At 48.3% G+C, this 20,018-nt stretch overlaps 1 protein-coding gene and 1 pseudogene across 5 annotated transcripts; one reads left to right on the top strand and one right to left on the bottom strand.

Annotated features, from left to right (window-relative positions):
• Positions 1 to 245: 245 nt before the first annotated feature.
• On the bottom strand, positions 246 to 19,003 carry GET4 (guided entry of tail-anchored proteins factor 4). Of its 5 annotated transcripts, none has more exons than XM_063089046.1 (9): positions 18,774 to 19,003; positions 10,988 to 11,066; positions 10,436 to 10,517; positions 9,349 to 9,498; positions 5,298 to 5,436; positions 3,785 to 3,925; positions 3,476 to 3,551; positions 3,249 to 3,321; positions 246 to 1,445 (listed from the first exon to the last, which is right to left on the bottom strand). In XM_063089046.1, exons 1-9 carry the CDS (start codon positions 18,938 to 18,940, stop codon positions 1,357 to 1,359), a joined length of 996 nt encoding a protein of 331 aa, XP_062945116.1. In that variant the 5' UTR covers positions 18,941 to 19,003; the 3' UTR covers positions 246 to 1,356. The 5 variants fall into 5 exon arrangements, with proteins under 5 accessions (XP_062945116.1, XP_062945121.1, XP_062945118.1 ...); XM_063089051.1 differs by lacking the exon at positions 18,774 to 19,003 and adding an exon at positions 18,411 to 18,636; XM_063089048.1 differs by lacking the exon at positions 18,774 to 19,003 and adding an exon at positions 18,417 to 18,636.
• Positions 6,574 to 7,666, top strand: LOC134371673 (glutamine synthetase-like; annotated as a pseudogene).
• Positions 19,004 to 20,018: the final 1,015 nt, after the last annotated feature.

Here is a 20,018-nt window from a genome sequence, read left to right as displayed (position 1 = left end):
GTATGGACAAACCCAGGAAAGCACTCATCACAGCACATGCTTCTTCCTGGAGGGCTCACAGGGTCTCTGCTCAGACACCCCCACCCAGGGGCAGGGCAGAACCAAGGGAAGCAGACACCCCAACTCAGCACCCGTGGCCCTACCTGTGATCCCTAGGCCAGTGGGGTGGCCAACACCTGAGACCCCACAGCCCAGCCCCATAACCAGCCCCCACAGCTCATTCAGAAAGGACCAGTGCTGCAAAGCCCAGTATAAAGAATTTATTTATACTCAACAATTAACACAAACCTTCCTTTAAATTCCATTTTTACAGTAAATAAAGTTGTATATTATTTCCCTCCTTCCCATGCATGATCACTGTGTATTAATCTACAACTCTTACTTAATTGTGAAAAAATAAAGTGTTTCCCCTTTTATAATTATACTGGTAACATCTGGAATAGCATGGGTGATAAAGGACAGATCTGATAATTCCTGGACTGGTTATTTGGTTAAAATTTAAAATGTTAGGTCAAAGGAATCAATCGCCCAATAAAAATAAATATTGCATTACGAAAGAAATGGAACGTTCTACGGTATCCCTTTTTAACAATGACGTTTCCAGAGCAGCAATGTGGTGCTCTCAGAGACCAGCAGGACTGTGGCTCCGGGATTTGCAGGGCGTAATCTCACAGGCCACACCAGGACACCAGGGGGCCCATGGCCACAGCCTCAAGTACCACGTGGGCACTGGGCCCGGCCAGCTGCTCCCCACCTTTGAGGGGCATGAGGATGATGGCACTGCGCACATGTGCTCCATCTGTGATGGGAACAAGCACACCATGATTGCAGAGCTACCCCATGTCCAAAGTAAAACAAGATAAAAAGGAAAACTGCTCTAGTTCGCAAGACCAGAGGAAGCCCAGCTCAGTGCACGTGTCTGAGCAGCTACCGCCTCCCTTGGCATGGCACGGGCTGCACTGGACACCAGGTGTGGGAACACCAAGAGCAACTTGCCCAGTCCCTGGCAACAGGCCACCTGTGTGACCCCCTCAGCCCTCCCCAAAGGAACCAGAAACAAAGGACTGGGAAAGGGTGATGCCGCAGTAAGGCCTGTGCTTTATTGTGGGTCAATCTGAAGGGAACACGCCAGCCAGCTGAAGCCCAGGCCTCACTCTCGAGTCCCAGCTACACAGCAGCAGGCCACGCAGCCCTCAGCCACCTTACATAAATAGAGACAGACACCAGACAGCAGCCACCGCCAGCCTCAGAACCAAGAGCCGCTGGGTGTGAGGAACCACATGCCAGGACCCGCATCTGAAACTGTCCCTGGAGTTGTGGACTGCGGGTGTCCTCATGCAGGCCCCGGGGGCAGCTTCAGTCCAGTTCGATGGGGCTGCTGTCATCCTGGCTCTCCTCCCCCTCTTCCTGCTCTGAGGAGCCCATGAGGCTACTCAGAAGGTTCCCTGGAACGAAACACGCTGCAGCAGTCAGGTGTCAGAACAGCTCTTCCTCACCAGCCCCACCCCAAGAACCCCACCTTCCCATGGATGAATGCGCCTGCCACCCTAGTTTCTGAGGATGTTCGACAAGATGAGCAAAAGCCTCACAATGCTCATGCCTGCAACCCAGGAACCCACGGCGAGGACTCTCTCTATGGGATATGGACCTAATGATCACAAAGAAATGCTGGAGAAAGTCTGCTGCATGGCTTTATGAGAGGGGAAGACAAAGAATCCTAAATGTCCATCAGTAGGGGACACAGTACAGTCACACAGGAGAATCCTAAAGAGTTATCAAAGTAACATCATGGAAAGATAATTTTCAGCCAAAGAGAGCTATAAAGCATGTGCATGTTGTACTCAATCAGCACATAAATAAATCAGATGCATCCAAAGCTTCAAAGGTTGCACATAAAAATGCTAACTGCTGTCACTGTTGATGTCTGTCCTTTTACTCACCTAATTTTTATCCAAGAAACAACTGTTATGTAAATACAAAATCAAAGTTTAAAAAATTCCCTTAAACCAAACTGTGAGGGAAACGGAACAAATGAAGTTAACGTTCTTTGGACACAAAGACACAGCAGTGGAGGTGCAGAGTCTTCCTTGCTCTCTAATGCTGTGAGCTCCAGCCCAATGAACATGTTAACAGCATTTCTGGGGGAAATGGAAAAGCTAACTAGGAAGTTCTGATGAAAAAATAAAAAGCATGAAAAGTCAGGATGTTTCTGATAGGGAGTGGTGCTGGGGGATGGAGCCTGATTGACATAAAAACATTAAGCCATTGTTTCAAGCTAAGACATGAGCACACACTGACCTGCACCCTCACTCCCAAGGTACCACCATCCCGCAGAGACCCATCGGTGCATGGGAATGTGGGAGGCATGGTGGCATCACTTCACTACATGGTGGTGGTGCCAGTACACTGACAGCTGGGGAAGAAGGCAAGAGGGCCTCCACCTACCCCTTCCACTGAACATAAACCCCAAACAGATAAAATGTACTGGGAAAAAGCGAAATCTACAATTAAGAGGAAACAACTTTTAAAGTAATCTCAACAAGAAAGGCCTTTCCATGGAGTGCAACTTGGAAGCCTCTCTGAAAATTAGAAACACACACCACGCCCTGTCCGAGCCCCTCCAACATGGGTATAGGCAGATGCAGTTATGTACGGCAGCACAGCCTGCCCCGGAGCACCCCTAGCTCTCGCAGGTACAAGCCCGAGGTGCAGGCACTGGGCACAACCTGGCACCACTGACAGAGAAGAAGCCAGGTGTGTATTGGCTGGCACATGCAGAGTCATCCTGCCAGGAAGCAAGAGAAACCTCAGGGCTGTTTGCCCCCAACGGGAGAACTGAGGAGCAGGGAGACAGGCCGAGAGGTGGGTACTTCTGAATTCTAAACTCTGTGAAATATGATTTACTAGTCAAAAAACAAAACTGAACACGTTTAAAATCTCTATCACATAAAAGACCTCACTGGCCCTGCCCTGGTGGAAGGACACGTTCACAGTCCAAGCTCAGAGCAGACTGTGTGGCAACCACGGGACCAGGCCCGAGGCTGCAGTAGACAGGGCCTGGACTGCAGTGGTAGGTCAGAAACACAGCCTCAACTGTGGCCAATGGTGAGTGCACCCTGGACACAACTGTCCGCACCTCCATTTTGGGAAGATGCCAAAGAGGACCTGGAGGTGGGCCAGGCACAGGGAGCCCATGAGGAGACTGTCATGCCCACCCAGCTAGAGGCACCCTCTGCTCCTGGGCTTACCTAGCAAGCCTCCATAGGAAGACGTCTGCTTGGGCGGCACACCGAAGAAGAGCTGTCCTATCCTGTCGAGGTACTGAAAGAGACAAAAGCAGAGGCCCTGGAGAACACGGAATGGGTTGGACCTACCTGAGGCCCCAGGGCTCCAAGGGAGGGCTACACGTGGACTTAAGGACATTTCCCTCCCTCTAAAGCTGCTGCCTGATGGCCCAATGCTGCAAGCCCCTCACCTCGTTGTACATTGGGTCCCTCCTGAGGGACGGCTGGTACTGCTCACATAGCACTGTGAACACTGTCAGCTTGCCGCTGAAACACAGGACATGGCAAAGACTTGTTTCTAATGGAAAAGAAAACCACACCCACCCACAACTACACACACCTACACCTACAGTCACATATGTACACATATCTGTACATACACACCTACACACACGCTCACGTCTACACACTTATACACACCTACACATATACCATACACACACATGCCCCCCCCCCTCACAACTACACACACTCACACACCCTGGACTAAAAAAATTTACCCATCCACAGCCAACAGCAGGAACCAGATGAAATTGAGCAGGGGCTGTACAAACGGAGGCCCGTCCTCGATTGACGGATGCTTCTGGGTGTACGTTGAGAAGACCACTGATGCACTGTTTTTATTTTTTAAACAGAGAAATCTAGAAATAAGAATGTTCCAGTGGGTGGAAATACTGAAGAAGGACACAGGGTTTCTACAGTTTTTCACATGAACATCAAACACTTGACACCACTGCAGGCATAGAAAGCCTCAGTCAACAAACACATGTGCCAGCCTGTGACACAAGACCGGGCTCCTTCGCAGGCCTGCGCCACACAGGACTCACAGCAGGGACCACAGCTCTGGTGTATGGAAGGCCTGGCAGGCCCTGTCCTCCACATGTGCCACCCTTACATGCACGGCAAAACTACCCATTTTACAATTTACAGGTGAAGAAAGTTAGCTTGGAAAGGTGCTGTGGCTTTCTGAAGGTCAACCGAGCTATGGAACAGTGGAGCCAGAAGGTGGACCCACATCTGTCTGACTCCCGGAACTAAGACCTCTGCTTTCTACACCCCCGTCTGCACCCATCAGATGCCTGCCTGCATGAGAATACTCAACCCAGGGGTCTGGGGAGTAAATGGCCTGCACCCCTGATGCCTCACTGGGTGCTAGGACACACCCTGACTTATGCTCAGGGAGGGTCTCACTCAAGGGCAGTCCCAGAGGGACTCCTGAGACAGGGCTCAGAGACCTTAGCAGCAGCACCCAGTTCAGTGCTAAGAAAACATCTGTACCATGTGTTATAAAGCCAGGGCCAGTGAGTTTCCAAGTAGCAGATGTCAGCAACAGCTGGGTGGCAGAGTCCTGCAGACTGAGGTGATGTACAGGCTGCAGGCATTCTGTGACAGCACAAATCCTATCCCAACACCTGCCCACCCAATCAAGGTTTTCTCTGCAGGAGGAAATCAACTTGATCAAATGTGAACCATTTTCATGAGAAAGGGAAGAAGGCTGAAGTCAGGAACAGTCGGGTGGCCCTCTGACTGACACCTCCCACATGGTCAGTGAGCTGGCGGGAGGGTCTTGTGGTGCAGACGTTGACTAACAATTCTATGAACCCTGAAGTATGTTTCAACAGTTCCAAGATAAACTGTAGGGAAGAAAAAAGAGGACGAACAAAGCCTAACAGAACAGAGATTAGAGGATCTGCTGGAATGAAGAGCTGGTGAGAAGCAACACGTGGGGTGTGGCCTTGTCCACGTATTACAAGGTTTAGATTCATAGAAACAGCTGCAAGAACACACACAGCCTTTGAAAACATACTAACTTCATATTCCAAGATACTCCTTGAAATTTATTAAAAATTAATCACCCTGGCTGATGTGTGAGCTTGTTGTTCTGCCCCGCGTGAACTCGAAGTTTACCTTTCTGCATGTCTCGGTCAGGTGACAACCTGCTCTGAGGCGGTCTCTGGAACCCAAGGCAGCAGTTTAAGCAAAGATTTGATTAAGTAAACACAGAATACTTACTGTAGGACAGCCTGGGCCACGAACATGTCCACCTCACTGCGAAATCCCCTTGAGGTAGAATATTCTACTAACATATTGGCACATCCTTCTCCATCAGTAGAGTGCAGGAAGTGATACCGAGATTCACAATAGTTTTGTTCTGCAAAGGAAATGTGACATACAGACATATTATAAATACAATATATTACACCAGATATATTAAAAAGATCCATCCTCTGTACTCTGTACCAGGTCTACTTCTACCTGCTAGAAGCCAGTGTGAACCCAAGGGGATAAGGACAGTTCCTCCAGCACACAAAGCTGGCTCATGCCAACATCCAACTTCCTTAGGCTCAGAGCACTAAGTGCGAAACAGCTGAAAAGGACAGGTGTTTCTGCAACCGAAGACCTTATTTTTCTAAGCTGTATAAGCTGCAAAGTTTTACCCACATTAATGTGTATATGAGATGAACCATAAAAAAGTGCTAGTATTTGACCCTTTCGATCCACAAAAACGGCAATTTCATGTAGAGCAATGTAATACAAAATCCTAACATGTGTGCCCCTCCAAAATAGCACCTTGACTCTCAGATAAAAAGCAAAGAGAGTCTTACACTTTACTTTCTCCCAGAGAATCCCAGTGAGGTTAGGCAAGACCCCTAACATCCACCCGCATCATAACACTGACCAACACACTCTCTACCCTGCCCCGTCCTCACACCTGCCCCCACACACCCTCCACTCCGAGCCAGGAGGATCGGTTGTGCTCAGCTGGGTGCACAGAGTGGAGAGCTGAGCAGGTAATGTCCCTAAGACATCGCCACACTGTGCCTCAACCTGTTGTGCCCTCGCAAAGGTAGACCTTCGCTGTGTAAGGGGTCCCTGCTCGAAAGCATCAGCACCACCTGGGAGCTGGGCAGTCCCCGCCCCCACCTCCTGAACCAGAACTGGCATTTAAGAGTGAAGTGTGGGCACATTAACATCTGAGCAGCTTTCCTTAGTCCACATTTCCCATGGTTATACCTTTAGGTGTGAAGTTGTAGTGCCAATAAAATAAAAGGGCAGTAGAAAGAAAGTGAGTGTTTCCTCTAAGTTAAGCTATTTGTTCAGCCTTCCTACTGCACACTGGCTATTTAATCACAAATGAATAGAAATGGTCAGCTTTTACAAAGGCCGAGAATGGCAGATGAGAGGGTGGTCCAAGCAGCACCCAGCCTCCTCGCCGCTCTCCTCACCTTGCTGTCACAGCCTGCCCACCCGCCTGCCTGCTTGCTCGCTGCCCGGTACACCTTCCACCATGGCCACCTCAGCAAGTTCTCACTTGACGAAAGGCATCAAGCAGGTGTATACATTCCTTCTCAGGGTGAGAAAGTCCAAACTATGCCAGTGTGGATCAAGGGTACTGGAGAAGGACTGCACTGCGGGACCCGTGCCCTGGACTGTGAGCCCACGTGTGCAGGAGATGTCCGAGTAGTGTTTTGATGGCTCTAGAACTTTTCAGTGTGAAGGTTCCAACAGTAAGATGTATCATGCCTACTGCCATGTTTCGGGACCCCTTCTGCAAAGACCCTAACAAACTAGTGTTCTGTGAAGTTTTCAAGTACAACCAAAAGCCTGCAGAGACCAGTTTAAGGCACACTTGTAAACAGAAAATGGACATGGTAGAAAACCAGCACCCCCTGGTTCAGAATAGAGCAGGAATACACTCTCATGGGGCATCTCTTCCGTTGGTCTTCCGGCAGTTTCCCTGGGCCCCAAGGTCCATATTACTGTGGTGTGGTGGGAGCAGAGCGAGCCTATGGCAGGGATATCATGGAGGCTCACTACTGGGCCTGCTTATATGCTGGAGTCAAGTCTGCAGGGACAAATGCCAAGGTCATACCTGCCCAGTGGGAATTCCAAATAGGACCCTGTGAAGTATCAGCATGGGACATCATCTCTGGGTGGCCCGTTTCATCTTGCATTGTGTTTGTGAGGACTCTGGAGTGACAGGAACTTTGATCCCAAGCCCATTCCCGGGAAGTGGAATGATGCAGGTTGCCGTACCAACTTCGGCACCAAGGCCAGGTGGGAGAATGGTCTGCAGTACACTGGGGAGGCCACTGAGAAGCTAAGCAAGTGGCACCAGTACCACATTCACACCTACGACCCCAAGGGAGGCCTGGACAATGACCTGTGCCTAAGTGGATTCCACGAAACCTCCTACATCAACGACTTTTCTACTAGCGCAGCCAACCATGGTGCCAGCATCCGCATTCCCCAGACTGTCGGTCAGGAAAGGAGGGACTACTCTGAAGACCATCACCCCTCTGCCAACTGCAACCCTTTTGGAGTGACGGAAGCCCTCATCCGCACGTCTTCTCAACGAAACAGGAAATGAACACTTCTAATCCAAAAACGAAGTGGATTAGACTTCCAGCCATCGAGCCCCTGCTAGTTCTTCTTCCCGCTCCAGCTCTCCCCGCCCCCATCTTGATTGTCCTAATTGTCCCAACTGACACTCAAAGGGTGGAATATCAAGATCTTTTTTAGTTCCTTGTGCCCAGTTTATCTTGCTTTTTTAGCCAGGATAGAGGGATCAAGTTCTTAATCTCTTCACGATGAAGAAGAGAGCCGAAGGTGGGGAAAGCGTGCCAGGCACCCAGAGCGGGCCGAGAGCCCCACCTGTCACAGCAGAGAACACAGTACAGCAGGTGTAATCACTCTCAGTGAAGAGGGAAAGGTGTTGCTTCTCAACCCCTGCACCCCCTCAAGGGTGTACTGCTCCCTCCTCTCCAGGGCCAAGGCTTCTCCCATTCCAGCTGCCACTCTCCAGTGGGGAAGTGTTTGGCAGGCAGGGCTACGAAATCTCAGCATCAACAAGGGCCTGGCGCATGGTGGGCACCCAATATTTGTTTGGTGGATAAAAAAGAGAAGGGCAGAAATGGACTCTGGTGTTGCTAACTTGTAAAGAATATACATTCTTTCAGCCACTTATCACATCGTTTGTCAGACGTAGCTGTTTCTAGGAGGAGCTTGCTGTCTTAGATCTTGTTCACAAAGTTAATCTGCGCTACTTTCTGGAGTAAAGTCACCTTTAGCCTAGAACTTCAAACGAAGAGGGTGTGCTCCTCTGTGCCCTTCGGCGCTGCTGGGCATCTCCACTGAGCCCCAGCCACAATATCACCTTCCTCTCATCTTACCCAGACCCAGGTGCATGCCCAGAGGACATGAGCACACTGCCATCCCCGCACCACCATCCCTGTTTACAGCTCCAGAGCATGTGGTAGGGCCCTAGCAAAGGCCTGCTGGGTACGTGAATGAGCTAATCTTACAAAGCTAGAGTCACTTAGGACATTAATGTCCTCAGGAACGCTACTGTGAGAGGGAACTCTTTAAAACCCTAGTAAACAACATGTCATTCAAGCTACTCAGCAAATATTTATTGAGTGCCTTTTCCTCTACCTAAGCAGCAGATCTGGAGCTAAGAATACCAACCACATTGAGCAAAAACATCCATGATCCCCACCTCACAGACTGAATAATCCCCACAAATGCTTAGTTAGAAAATGAGATAAGTGTTAAGAAGCAGAGCAAAGCACTGTTCTTGGGGGGTGGGGGGTGGGAAGGGACGTTCCAGAAAGAAGAAACAGCATGTACAAGCCCTGCAGTAGGAGGGGGACATGGCAGTCTATATGAGGCTTTGAATGTTTCACAGAGAAGAAAGAAGTATTCGAGGTAAGAGCCTAGAAAGAAGGATGGGGCCAGGCCAACCACGGCCCCCTCGTCTTCCCCCTACCATTGTGGGTGTTTCTCCTGTGAGCAATGGTGACTTAATCAAGGGGCAACTTCATATCAAAGCATAAACATCTAGGTTTAGCTAGACAGAGAAAACCTGACCCATATCATTTCAGAAAGCAAAATCTCCCCTCCTTGTTAGCTGTGACGGATGATTTCAATCAATTAAAATGGATAATGCAAATAAAAGTCCCAGGGAGCACAGAAAGGGACAGATGCTCACTGGCCAGGACCCCCACCAACCCCGTGAGTACAGAATGGCCTCCTCCATGCCTCAGGGCTCACTGGAACCTACCTTTCCACAGGGTGAGGGCCAGCAGCTGGTGGAGCCGGGGGTGGCCCAGCTTCCCAGATCCTCCACTGGACCATTTCAGGGCTCTAGACACAAAAGCCACTCGCTCTGGAGAATTCGGATCCATCAAACTAAACACTTTAGCCAGATTTTCTGAAAACAATACAAACAGATCCTCACCCACAGGAACACACGACTACTCTTGTTCTTTGTACTGCACATCTTACAAAAATGAATTAAACGCAATAATTATTTAACTTTAAAAGGAAGCTGAGAAACCACTGGCATGCTGGTGCCTATCCCTGGTGCGTGTCCATGGATTCAAGTGCTATACAGGGCCACCCCCAATTGACCTCTCCGCTGCAATGCCAGTGCTGCAAGCCCCAGAGCGCAACAAGGAAGGACAAACACCTTCCTGGCTTCATGGCTTAGCCAACGTTGGGGAGCAGGTAAAAGGGTGGGCTGTCAGGGGAAGCTGGCCCTCAGAGGAGCAATGCCTGGGATGAGTGGAAGAAAAGCACCAGGCTGGAGCCCAGAAACAGCCTCCTTGGGGTCCTTGGCTCTAGCCTACAGGCCTCTGCACGAGCAGCAAGGCCAGGAGTGGGACCTCTCCTGTATCTTCTAACTGGGCAGCTCACAAGAAGGGCTTCGCCAACCGCACGCTTACCAAACGGGACAGACCGAGAAGCCAAGCCTCTGGACAAAAGGGTGCCCCACCTCGCCGGCTGGCTGGGAGGCCGCCGTCCATCAGAGCAGCGGAGAGGTCAATTACTGTGCAGACAGTATGGGTGGCTCCCATGCTGGGGAGGGGACAGTGCCCAAGTCATGCTCCACCTATAAAACACAGCATGTCCTGCTAAGTGTGCCAGTATACTCAGAGCGGGGTCATCAGGTGGGCATGGTTCACTTCAACTGGGCAGGAGCTACCTCTGCAACAAGATTAATCCCAGAGCACAAGAGACCCCACAACGCAGGCACAAAACGGAGTAAAGTAACTCAGGGAGGTGCTATCTTAGAGGCCAGCTATGAAACAGTCTGAGGTGAAAGGTACTTTGTGCATTGCAAAACTCGACACAGTAGGAATTCTCACCCAGTAACTCGTTGGACACATCCACTTCCGCCTTCTCCAGAGACTCTAAGACCAGCATGGATAAGTCTGCAGCACTGTTTTGCTACAAAACATATAAACAAACAAGAATCACACAGTTTAAAACAAAGCTCTGATTCATTCAGAACAGACAAGATAAAGCTGTGCAGCTGGTCTGGTGTTCCAGATAGAAGCCTGTGAACAAACTGAAGCTAAGGGAACCTGTTCTGAGCACAACGTCACTTAGCAGTGCAGCCAAATAACTGACAAGTCCAGGCCAGGGGCAAATAAAAATGGACAGGGCTGTTTATACCAAAATAAAGCACGTGCAGCACCCCGATGCCACAAAGCACCACAGCCCTGGCCATGAGGGGCCTGCTGTGACAGGCCCTTGAGAGTGAAGCACTTGCATCAGGAATACCAGGACTCTCTGCCACCTGCAGCCAGAGCCAGGATGGCCTCATGTCATCCATCAGACCTCTTCCTTGTCATTCCCATTTCAACTCTCCTGCCCAGAGCAGAAAAGGACACACAAGAAAAAGTAAAAGCACTTACTTGGCCATGACTGAAGAACAACAGCGCTCCTGAGTACATGAGCTCTCTGGCTTCAACATGTTTGCTTTGGGACATGTATCTGAGATAAAGAGAGAAAGTGTGAACAGAGGGAGCCCAGTGACACAAGACACTCACTACAGACATTCTCCAGAGGGGAACACATTCTCATTGTTATGTCCACCAAGTCTCATGTGGTTTTGGAGGTCCAAAGCTAAAAAGGTGTTTAGGTAGATGTAAAAGCTTTATGAAAATAAGCCTTCCTATATACACATATACCTTTCATCAAGAACGGAAACAAAGTTACTCCTGAGGTACGTGAGCTCCAAAGGAAGGAAGAGTCTTTGTCCCAGGCATCTTGCTGAGCAGGCCCTACCCAGTGTAAGCCGGGCAGCCATGGAGCCTGCTCCCCAGGGGCTTCTCCTGCCACCTCCAGGCCTGTCAGAGTGTCCCAGGCTCAGCTCTTCCTGTGAGGCTGCATGGAGTGCTGTGGACACTAAGGTCTCTGCTGTCAGCAAGCTGGGGCTTCGTGGGGTGGGCCTGAATACTCAGGGCAGACAAGGCAGGGGGGCAAGGCCCATCTGTGCCCAAACAGGCCCAGAGCCAGAAAGCAGCTCTTTCTCGAGCAGCTCACAAGTTTCAGCAGAAGGGACCAGGGAAAGGCTGGGAGGGTGTTACATAAAGGAGCAAGGGAGACATACACTCGTCCATCTGCGAACAGAAGGACTAGACTGCATGCAGGGGACAAGGGACAGTGGGGGATCCAGGATGGAGTCCTACTGGGGACAATAACAACAGTGACTGCAGCAAACTTCTTCCCTCTGCTGAAGTCCCATTCAGCTTCAATCACGGGGGTCAGTGTCCCTCAAAGTTTCCATCTAAGGATACCCCACCTGCTCCCAACACATGCTGTGCTCCTCCTCCCTTGGGAGGGATGGGCCTGGGTGGACACCACCACCCATGTCCTATATCACTTCCCCGCTGCAAATGCATTTCTCACAAAGTACAGGAGGCTGGGAAGAGCTGGTCTCTTGAACTGCACAGGGACAGAAGCACAGAGCAGCGAGAAGCATGGCTGATAACCAAACACATCCAGAACCAGAGAAAGGACAAATGGATCTGTCTGCAATGGACAAAATGCCGAGGGAAGCAGGGGCAGCCTGAGCTGCTTGGTGCAGTGCAGGGCCCCAGCCTGCAAGAACAGAAAGTGTGGAAAGCAGGAGATGGCTTCCTGCTGAAACATGCCATGCCTACCAAACCACAGCATCGGGCCACATGAATAGGTGGCACTCAGAACATTTTACATCATTGGCTACACGTTTATCATCATTTTATTATCAGGAAAAGTATCATCAGTCAACTCTGTGTAAGCCAAATTTCCTTGGACAAAGCTGTGTTTAAAGACAAGTCAAAGAAAAATATTAAGCAAATAGCAGGTGATATAAAGACACAGCAAAAACCATGACAATGACACACAAATGGCTCAAGTCTGGGAAATACTACTTTAACATCCCCAGGACAGACAAGCTAGCAGGGAATGCAGATTGGCTGGCTATTCAATTAACCACCAAAAATGTGTTTTCTTCAAAAAGACACCACAACCAGACCTCTCCCAAACATCCCCCACCCTCACCAGGCAGCACTTGGGGGAATCCTGTTAGCTTGGCACACAGACCCCCAACAGGAGACTCCATCTGCCTGCACTATGTGGGTGGGGACCAGGAGGTAAAAGACTACAGTCCAAGAAAGAAAACCACAGTGTCAGTGTACAGGTCATCAACCTGGTCTTGGGTTTCATCAACACCACTCTCAAGAGCAGTCATTCTCTCTGACACATACACTCTAAACATTGTAGATGGAGACCTACTCTCATACCAGTGCAACATCTCAACAGGGCAATTTATTCTGTTACCAACCAGCCTAATTCCAGTCCTGCAGTGTCATGACCTAGCTCACAAAGGATGTCAGGAGCTGCCCTGAAGACTCTCCGAGCCCTTCCACTTAGCCTGGTGCCAGGCATTGACATGTGATATGCTGGAAAAAGTACTCAGAGGTATACTCTGAGTATACCTCATGCTCCCATCTGCACAGACATATACAGAACTGTACACATTTATCTTAAGTGATAATCACACCACTTTGTTTCTGCTTATGCATGATACTACAGAGTTCTAGACTCTTCTACCTGAGGTACAGCAAGAGATAACCTCTTAGAAAACCAGATGAAGAAAAAATAACTCCTTGAAAGGCAGACAAACCAAATTCCTGAGATAAGGAAACCCACTTTCAAAGGGTGCTGCCAATGATTATAGCAACACCCCCCCACAGCCCAGCTTGGATTACTACCAGGCCCAGCAGCTCCCTGTGATCTTGCTGTGAGTTCATGTAAGGGGAGAGAAGGGAGGGAAATGGATAATTCTGTGTGCACACACACAGGACCACAATTTTCCAGCCATTTGCCAGCTAGCTGAAATCGCCTGTTGCCAGATCAAGGAAAGCTGGTAAAAGACAAAATAGTCTAAGGTAACTACAAAAGTAAACGTGCTTCTTTTTGCATTGAAGAATTCTGGGAGCTGGAAGGGGTTTTTGTTTCTGGGTGACTAAGCAAGGACTGGTACCCTCTAAGGCCCTGAAACCACAGGAGAGTTGGCAGCAGCTGGAGTAGAAGTCGGGTCTCCTCCCCTGGCCCTCCACCACCATTCCATCCACACAGCCTGATCTCTGCATGCTGCACACTGTTGGACACTCTATTATATAAACACCCCAAAAGCACACCTTTTATACAATGAAATTGAACTTTTGTCATCTGCTGATGAATGACATTCCAAGTTGACGTGTGCTGATGCTGTCTGCCAGCCAAAAATGGACATATAGGGCCGGCCCGTGGCTCACTCGGGAGAGTGCGGTGCTGATAACACCAAGGCCACGGGTTCGGATCCTATATAGGGATGGCCGGTTAGCTCAGTGGCTGAGCGTGGTGCTAACAACACCAAGCCAAGGGTTGAGATCCCCTACCAGTCATCTTTTAAAAAAAAAAAAAAGGACGTATGACAGCAACATCTTTATCCACACAGCAATGTGTCTCTGCAAGTATTCTCATTTATTTTGCTCTTATTTTATTTAAAAAAGAAAAAGAAAAAAGAAATGGAAGTACTAATACTAGTGCTAAAAATTATGTGGGTGTCAAATGAAGGACTGGAGACTGGGGTGAATCTCCAGTCTCAATTACACTCTCACTAGACTGAAGCTGGTTCACTGTATGTTCAACTGTCAGGAAAAGGCTGAGGATGAATATGAAGTACTGAAGATATACCACAGATGTGTCTAAAGACAAGGAATAATTACAGGTTTTACAACAAAATCCCTATGATGACTGATTGGGCCGGCCACTGCCGGCCTTCAGCCCAGACACTATGAAGTTTGAGAGAACTGAGGACCACTTTGCTTCAGAAAGAGTCACTCCAAGAACAAAACCTGAACTGACGAGGCACAGCTGCCTGAATTCTCAACAGCTCCTTTAGGAAAAAGTTCATCTTAGACACTGGGCTGAGGTGTGAGCAGAACATATATTACAAGCTTTTTTAAAAAAATTTTTCTTTATATGACTTAAGAGGCAAAATAAAGTTATGGGTCACAACAAATAATCAACAATTCAAAGAAATCTCAGAAAAAATTATGGGGCAGGAAGACCCACTTTCCATGAGGTTAAATGACAGGAGGGCCACAGGGAGGAATTCCAGGAGGTGAGCTGAGGGCAGTGCAGAGGCCCAGCAGTTCTATTAGTGGATGCTGTAGATTATTGCCTCCTGGGCTGGGTTCTCAACTACATCAAAGTTTCTAAAAGCAAATCTGCAAACACGGCAGCCAACACTGAGGCCCCTTTGTACAAAAATGGTGGCACACTGGCCATTCTGGAAAGTTGTCCCCAAAGCCACACAGATTAATTGACTTCACGAAGTACCAATAATCCAACAGGCTTGGAAAACTGATTCCCTCTTCATACTGGCAGACAGAAGACTGGAGCGATAAGATGACCTACCATATCCAGTACCATCACCAGGGCAAAGGTGAAACACTCTTTAACGTTCTTAGCCTCCAACGTAACCAGGTGAACCAGGAACCTACTGCCGAATCTCTGTGGGACACATACACAAACGCTCATATACCCGGCAAGACCGATCCACTGGGTTGCCCAATACTTGTCCATCCTCCACCTTAAACTGCTGTGGGCTATAAATGAATTAAAATAATATTACTCAGTGAATTTATCCAACAGCTGAGTGGATAAACAAATTGTGATATATCCACACAATGAAATACCACTCAGCAATGAAAATTAACTACAGACACATGTATAGATGAATCTCAAAATAATTGAGTGCATCCAAAAAATCAGACAAAAAAGTGTAGTACATACTGTGATTCCATTTACATAAAATTCTAGAAAATGCAATTTAATCCATAATGACAGACAGCAGATCAGTGGTTGCCTGGGGGCAAGGACTGATGGGGGCAAGTGACAGAGCCCTTACATAAAGGCGGATTAGAAAACTTTAGTGGTGATGGATATTTTCAATATCTTGTTCAGTGATGGTTTCATAGGTATATTCATATATCAAAGCTCATCAATTGTACATTTCATGTAAATATTTTAACGTTAAGTATGCAAATACGTACTGATGCTCCTTGACTTATGTAAAGTTGAAAATATCATTACTATACCTAACCTACTGACATCACAGCTTAGCCTAATCTACCCTAAATGTGGTCAGAACACTTACATTAGCCTACAGATGGGCAAAATCACCTAACACAAAGCCTATTTTATAATGAAGTGTTGACTATCTCATGTAATTTATTGAACAGTGTACTGAAAGTTGAAAACAGACTGGTTGTATAGCTACTCAAAGTACAGTTTCTACTGAATGTATATGGCTTTCACACCGCCGTAAAGTTGAAAAATCATAGTCGAACCACTGTAAGTTGGGGATGTGTGTATCTATTTACTGACAGACATTAAAAAATGAGTATAATTTGGAGAATTTGACTTCTCTAGAAGCTACACAATCATGGAGTGTACTAAGCCAGGGCTGGGAATCCAAGTGGAATTCTACCCTGGAAGGACAGGGACAGCTCCACATTATCTCAGTGGGCCTCCTAGGTGGCATCAGAGAGGTAACAACTGCCACTGTTGAATTGGTCTCCTTTATTCCCAAATGAATCACAGGAAGCCATGGCTCAGAGAGGGTCAATAACATATACTAGGCCCCAGGTTCCAGGTCCCACAGGAGAGATGGCATTTGAGCCCAGGTCTGACTCTAAAGCCTGGGCCACACAATACTCCCATCCCAGTTAACCCTTGCTGTGCATGCTCCTTGCTAACTTCACATTTGGAGCTCAGGGACATGCAGTCCAGAAAGCAATAAAGTGAAGAACTCATTCATCACCGCCCCTACTTCACTATGAAATACACCCTTAACCAAGGACTCCTCACTTAAAAGCTAAATTAACAATCAAATCTCTCATCACCGTAGAACCGGTTCCAAACAAGGAACTCTGTGTTTATTTTTGGGAAGATTCATTTTTGCTGATTAATCACTGGGCAAATATTTATGTACAAATCCCCAAGAACAGCACACATCAGGACAAATCTTGAGCACTTCAAAAGTTCCACGTCATACAGATTTATGATTGGCCAGTCTCCCAGTTGGAAGGTTCACTGTTACATAGTTTAATGCAGATTTACATCTTCAGCTTGTTCCTTGAGTAACAGATTTAAGGGGCTACCACAACCTATGCCATTTGGAAGTTGTTAACGTTCAGCGACAAATTCAACTAGCATTAAAAAGTTGTCACTACAAACATCAAGCATTAAGGACTTGTTTCTGTTGGAGGTAAATTTAAAAGTTTCTACTCTGTAGAAAGGCAAATCTCTTTCTAAATCAATTAAACGGCTAGGTTTTCAAAAAAGAAAGGCATTTACAACACAATGATAAAACTAGATGTAGCCACTGGTTTGTATTTATAGAATGTCAGGAGTTGACAGAAAATTCCAGAAACAAGGTTGCCATTCAGGTCACTTAAGACTCAGAGCAGTAACTCATAGCACTTCGTAAGTCCCTTAAAGTCAGGAACTATGAATCCATGGTTCCCAACCTTGGATGCACAGGAGGGTCTATAAAAATAACATTAAAAAAATCTTTAAAAACAAAGATGACAGGGACTCATCCCAGATCTGTCAAGTCAGCTAAGATTGAGAGCTACTGATTTCAACACTCTTGTCTCTTTTACTTTCCTAGCACAATAAGTGTTTTAAGTAAGGGTATGGCACAGATTATGTGGCTGGGGGCTCCAATGTCTCACACTACATCTAGACTGTGTCCTCTCCCCACTACATTAATGCAGTCACTCTCTACTCAGGTCTCACTCTGGACAAAGGAAGCCCAAGCATAGTCTGGGGCACAAAAGACCATCTCTAATCCAAATATAAATTAGTAAACCACAACCAAAGCAGAAAAGCACTCCCAGAGTTCTTAAGATAATGATTCAACTTGCTATTTTAAGAAAATTGAATAATCTCGGTGTAACATAAGATTTTTAAAACAATGAAACTACTCTGAATGACACTCTAATGCATACATGTCATTATACATTTGTCCAAACCCACAGAATGTACACCACCAAGAGTGACCCCTAATGTAAATGATGGAACAATGTGAATTCATCAGTTGTAGAAAATGCACCACTCTGGTGGGGGAGGTTGTGTATGTGTGGGAGCAGGGTGGGGGGGGGCATATGGGAATTCTGTACTTTCAGCTCAATTTTGCTTCAGAACTAAAACTGCTCTAAAAAAAAATAAAGTATATTAAAAGAAAGAAACTAGGCCTGAATTCTATAAAGGCCAGACTGAATTGCCCTTAATTATACCAAATCATTTACTGTTCTGTGGCAGTTTGGAAAAGTACTCTAACGAACAGTTCTAGTAACTGGCCAAATTGTTTTCTGGCCTGAACCATAAAGGAGCTTAGAATATGTATAATGTACAGGAACGGCATGCGAATAAGAACAATTAAAAAATTAAAGCAGTAGCCGTATGACAGCAGACATGTAACAGCACAATCCAAAAGGAAATCAACGCAAGCAAGACAGCACTTTGAAAATTTCTAGCAGCCACAGTAATAAAAAGACATTTATCTAATCCCATATATTCGTGTATCGTTTCAACCTGTAGTCGGTGTTTTAAAACTTGCTGCGCTATTTCTCTTTCCTCCGCGCTGAGCCCCCAGCCCCGCGTTCCGCCCCCGGCGCCCACACTTCACACCTCGACAGCCGCACGTGGCCGGGGCTACAAAAATAGCTCATTTAGTCACAAATCAAAACACGGGTGAGCGGGGGCGACATGACAAAAAGAGAAACGGTTTTAAACCCTCACGACTGGATTCTCAGTGGAAGGCACATCGAGGGACTTTGCGTAGGGGTTTTCGAAACGGAACGGAGCTCGGTGTAGGCGCGGCCCGGAGACCGGACGGTTCGGGGCCAGCGGGAGCGGGCAGGGTGCGGCGGGGTCGGTAGGACAGTGAGGTCGCGTAGGGAGGTCCGGGCCGGGTAAGGGAGGCCGGAGCCCTACGGCCGGCGACCCCGCGGCCACTGGATCCGACTCGGCCTCCGCGACAGGCAGCGGCGCGAGCCAATGGGGACGCTGGGTGACGCCATGCGGCCAATGGGCGGCGGCCGGGGGCGGGGCCGCCGGGCCGGGCCGAGGCGGAAAGCCGGACGCGGCGGCGGCTACCTGAAGAAGAGAGTCCGGTACATCTGGTGCGCCTCGTAGTAGTCGCCCTTCTCCACGCTGGCACGCAACTTGCCCTCCACGCGCTGGACGCCCCCGCGATTGCGGGCGCCGTTCCGGGCGCTCTCCTGCTCGGCCATCGCCGCCGCCGCCGCCGCCGCCGCCGCCATCGCGCCGGCGCTCCGCGCAGGGCTGACGCTGTCGCAGGCGCGGTCAGCAGCACCTCCCGGCTTCCGTCCCGGCGGCCGCCCGACGCCCTCTACGGTGGCCCGCGTGGAGCCGCGCGCAGTCGGGGGCGGGCGCGACGGCGGGCGGCACGTGACCTTGGGACGGGGCTGGGCGGGGCTGTAGAGCCTGCGGGCGACTGACCACGTGACCGCAGGCTCGCGTCACAATGGCGGCGACACATGACTACCGAGGCATTGAGGGGCGTTTGGACCGGAGGGGAGACTAACGCTGCGGCCGCCACCTTCTCGGACCACAGAGCGTCCCGGGGAGTTAAGTCCTCATCGCCCCAGCCTCCCACGTCGTGGGGTTTAACAGCTGCCGTTTCAGCTGTCATTGAGATATGTATTTAAATGCTAGAAAAATTTTTAATAAAAAATATTTTTAGAATATTAAAGCTGCCTTTAGCCTCTTCTAGTGGCTACCCTTGGTGTTTAATGGTAGTGTCCCCTTTTTGAGGACCAAAACCGAAGTTCACATTACATCCATTGCTCAAGATAAACTTTCCTCTAGTCCCTTTCTAATCCCGAACAGTCACCTTCCTAAAACGATGCTGGAAAACTAGATTTTGTCCGATTTGGCAGCCGAAATAGGGTTCCGATTTAGCCATAGCGGTTTACAAAGTTGTTTGAAGGCTCTGTTGGATTTCCAGTATCAGTAGACTCTTTAAAATTGATTACAGAATTGTTTATAATAGAAAAACAAAAATGTCCATAAATTGGGGACTAGTTAAGTCAATATGATACACCCAGGCATACAATGGAAAACCACAGAGCTGTTTCAGAAAGTGCTTTACTGATGTGAGGTCTCCAAGATATGTTCAATAATTGGAAAAAAGGTACAAAACAGTATGGTGAGTATGCTACCATTTGTTTAAAAATAAAAGGGCAGAAATCCTAAGGGAAGGCTTGAAAATGAGCTAGTACCAGAACCTACCTTATATACAGAAACTGCAATGACAGATACTCCTAAGGAGATCCATCTCCTCTTTTCCTAATTTTCTCCTCTTCATGCAGCCTTCTG

This window comes from Cynocephalus volans, chromosome 3 (genome assembly GCF_027409185.1).
Source record: "Cynocephalus volans isolate mCynVol1 chromosome 3, mCynVol1.pri, whole genome shotgun sequence".
In the NCBI taxonomy this organism is placed as follows: Eukaryota; Metazoa; Chordata; class Mammalia; order Dermoptera; family Cynocephalidae; genus Cynocephalus; species Cynocephalus volans.
Note: the sequence above shows the minus strand (reverse complement) of the source record. Positions and strands in the feature narration are given on the sequence as shown.

What these genes read in the sequence shown, in the direction of transcription:
- GET4 (XM_063089046.1), bottom strand. Translation starts at nt 18,940, where the DNA reads ATGGCGGCGGCGGCGGCGGCGGCGGCGGCGATGGCCGAGCAGGAGAGC. An exon ending in TACCGGACTCTCTTCTTCAG is followed by an intron (nt 11,067 to 18,773) that starts GTAGCCGCCGCC and finishes TCTTTATCTCAG; the next exon opens with ATACATGTCCCAAAGCAAAC. An exon ending in CTGCTGTTGGCTGTGGATGG is followed by an intron (nt 3,552 to 3,784) that starts GTAAATTTTTTT and finishes CCTGTGTTTCAG; the next exon opens with CGGCAAGCTGACAGTGTTCA.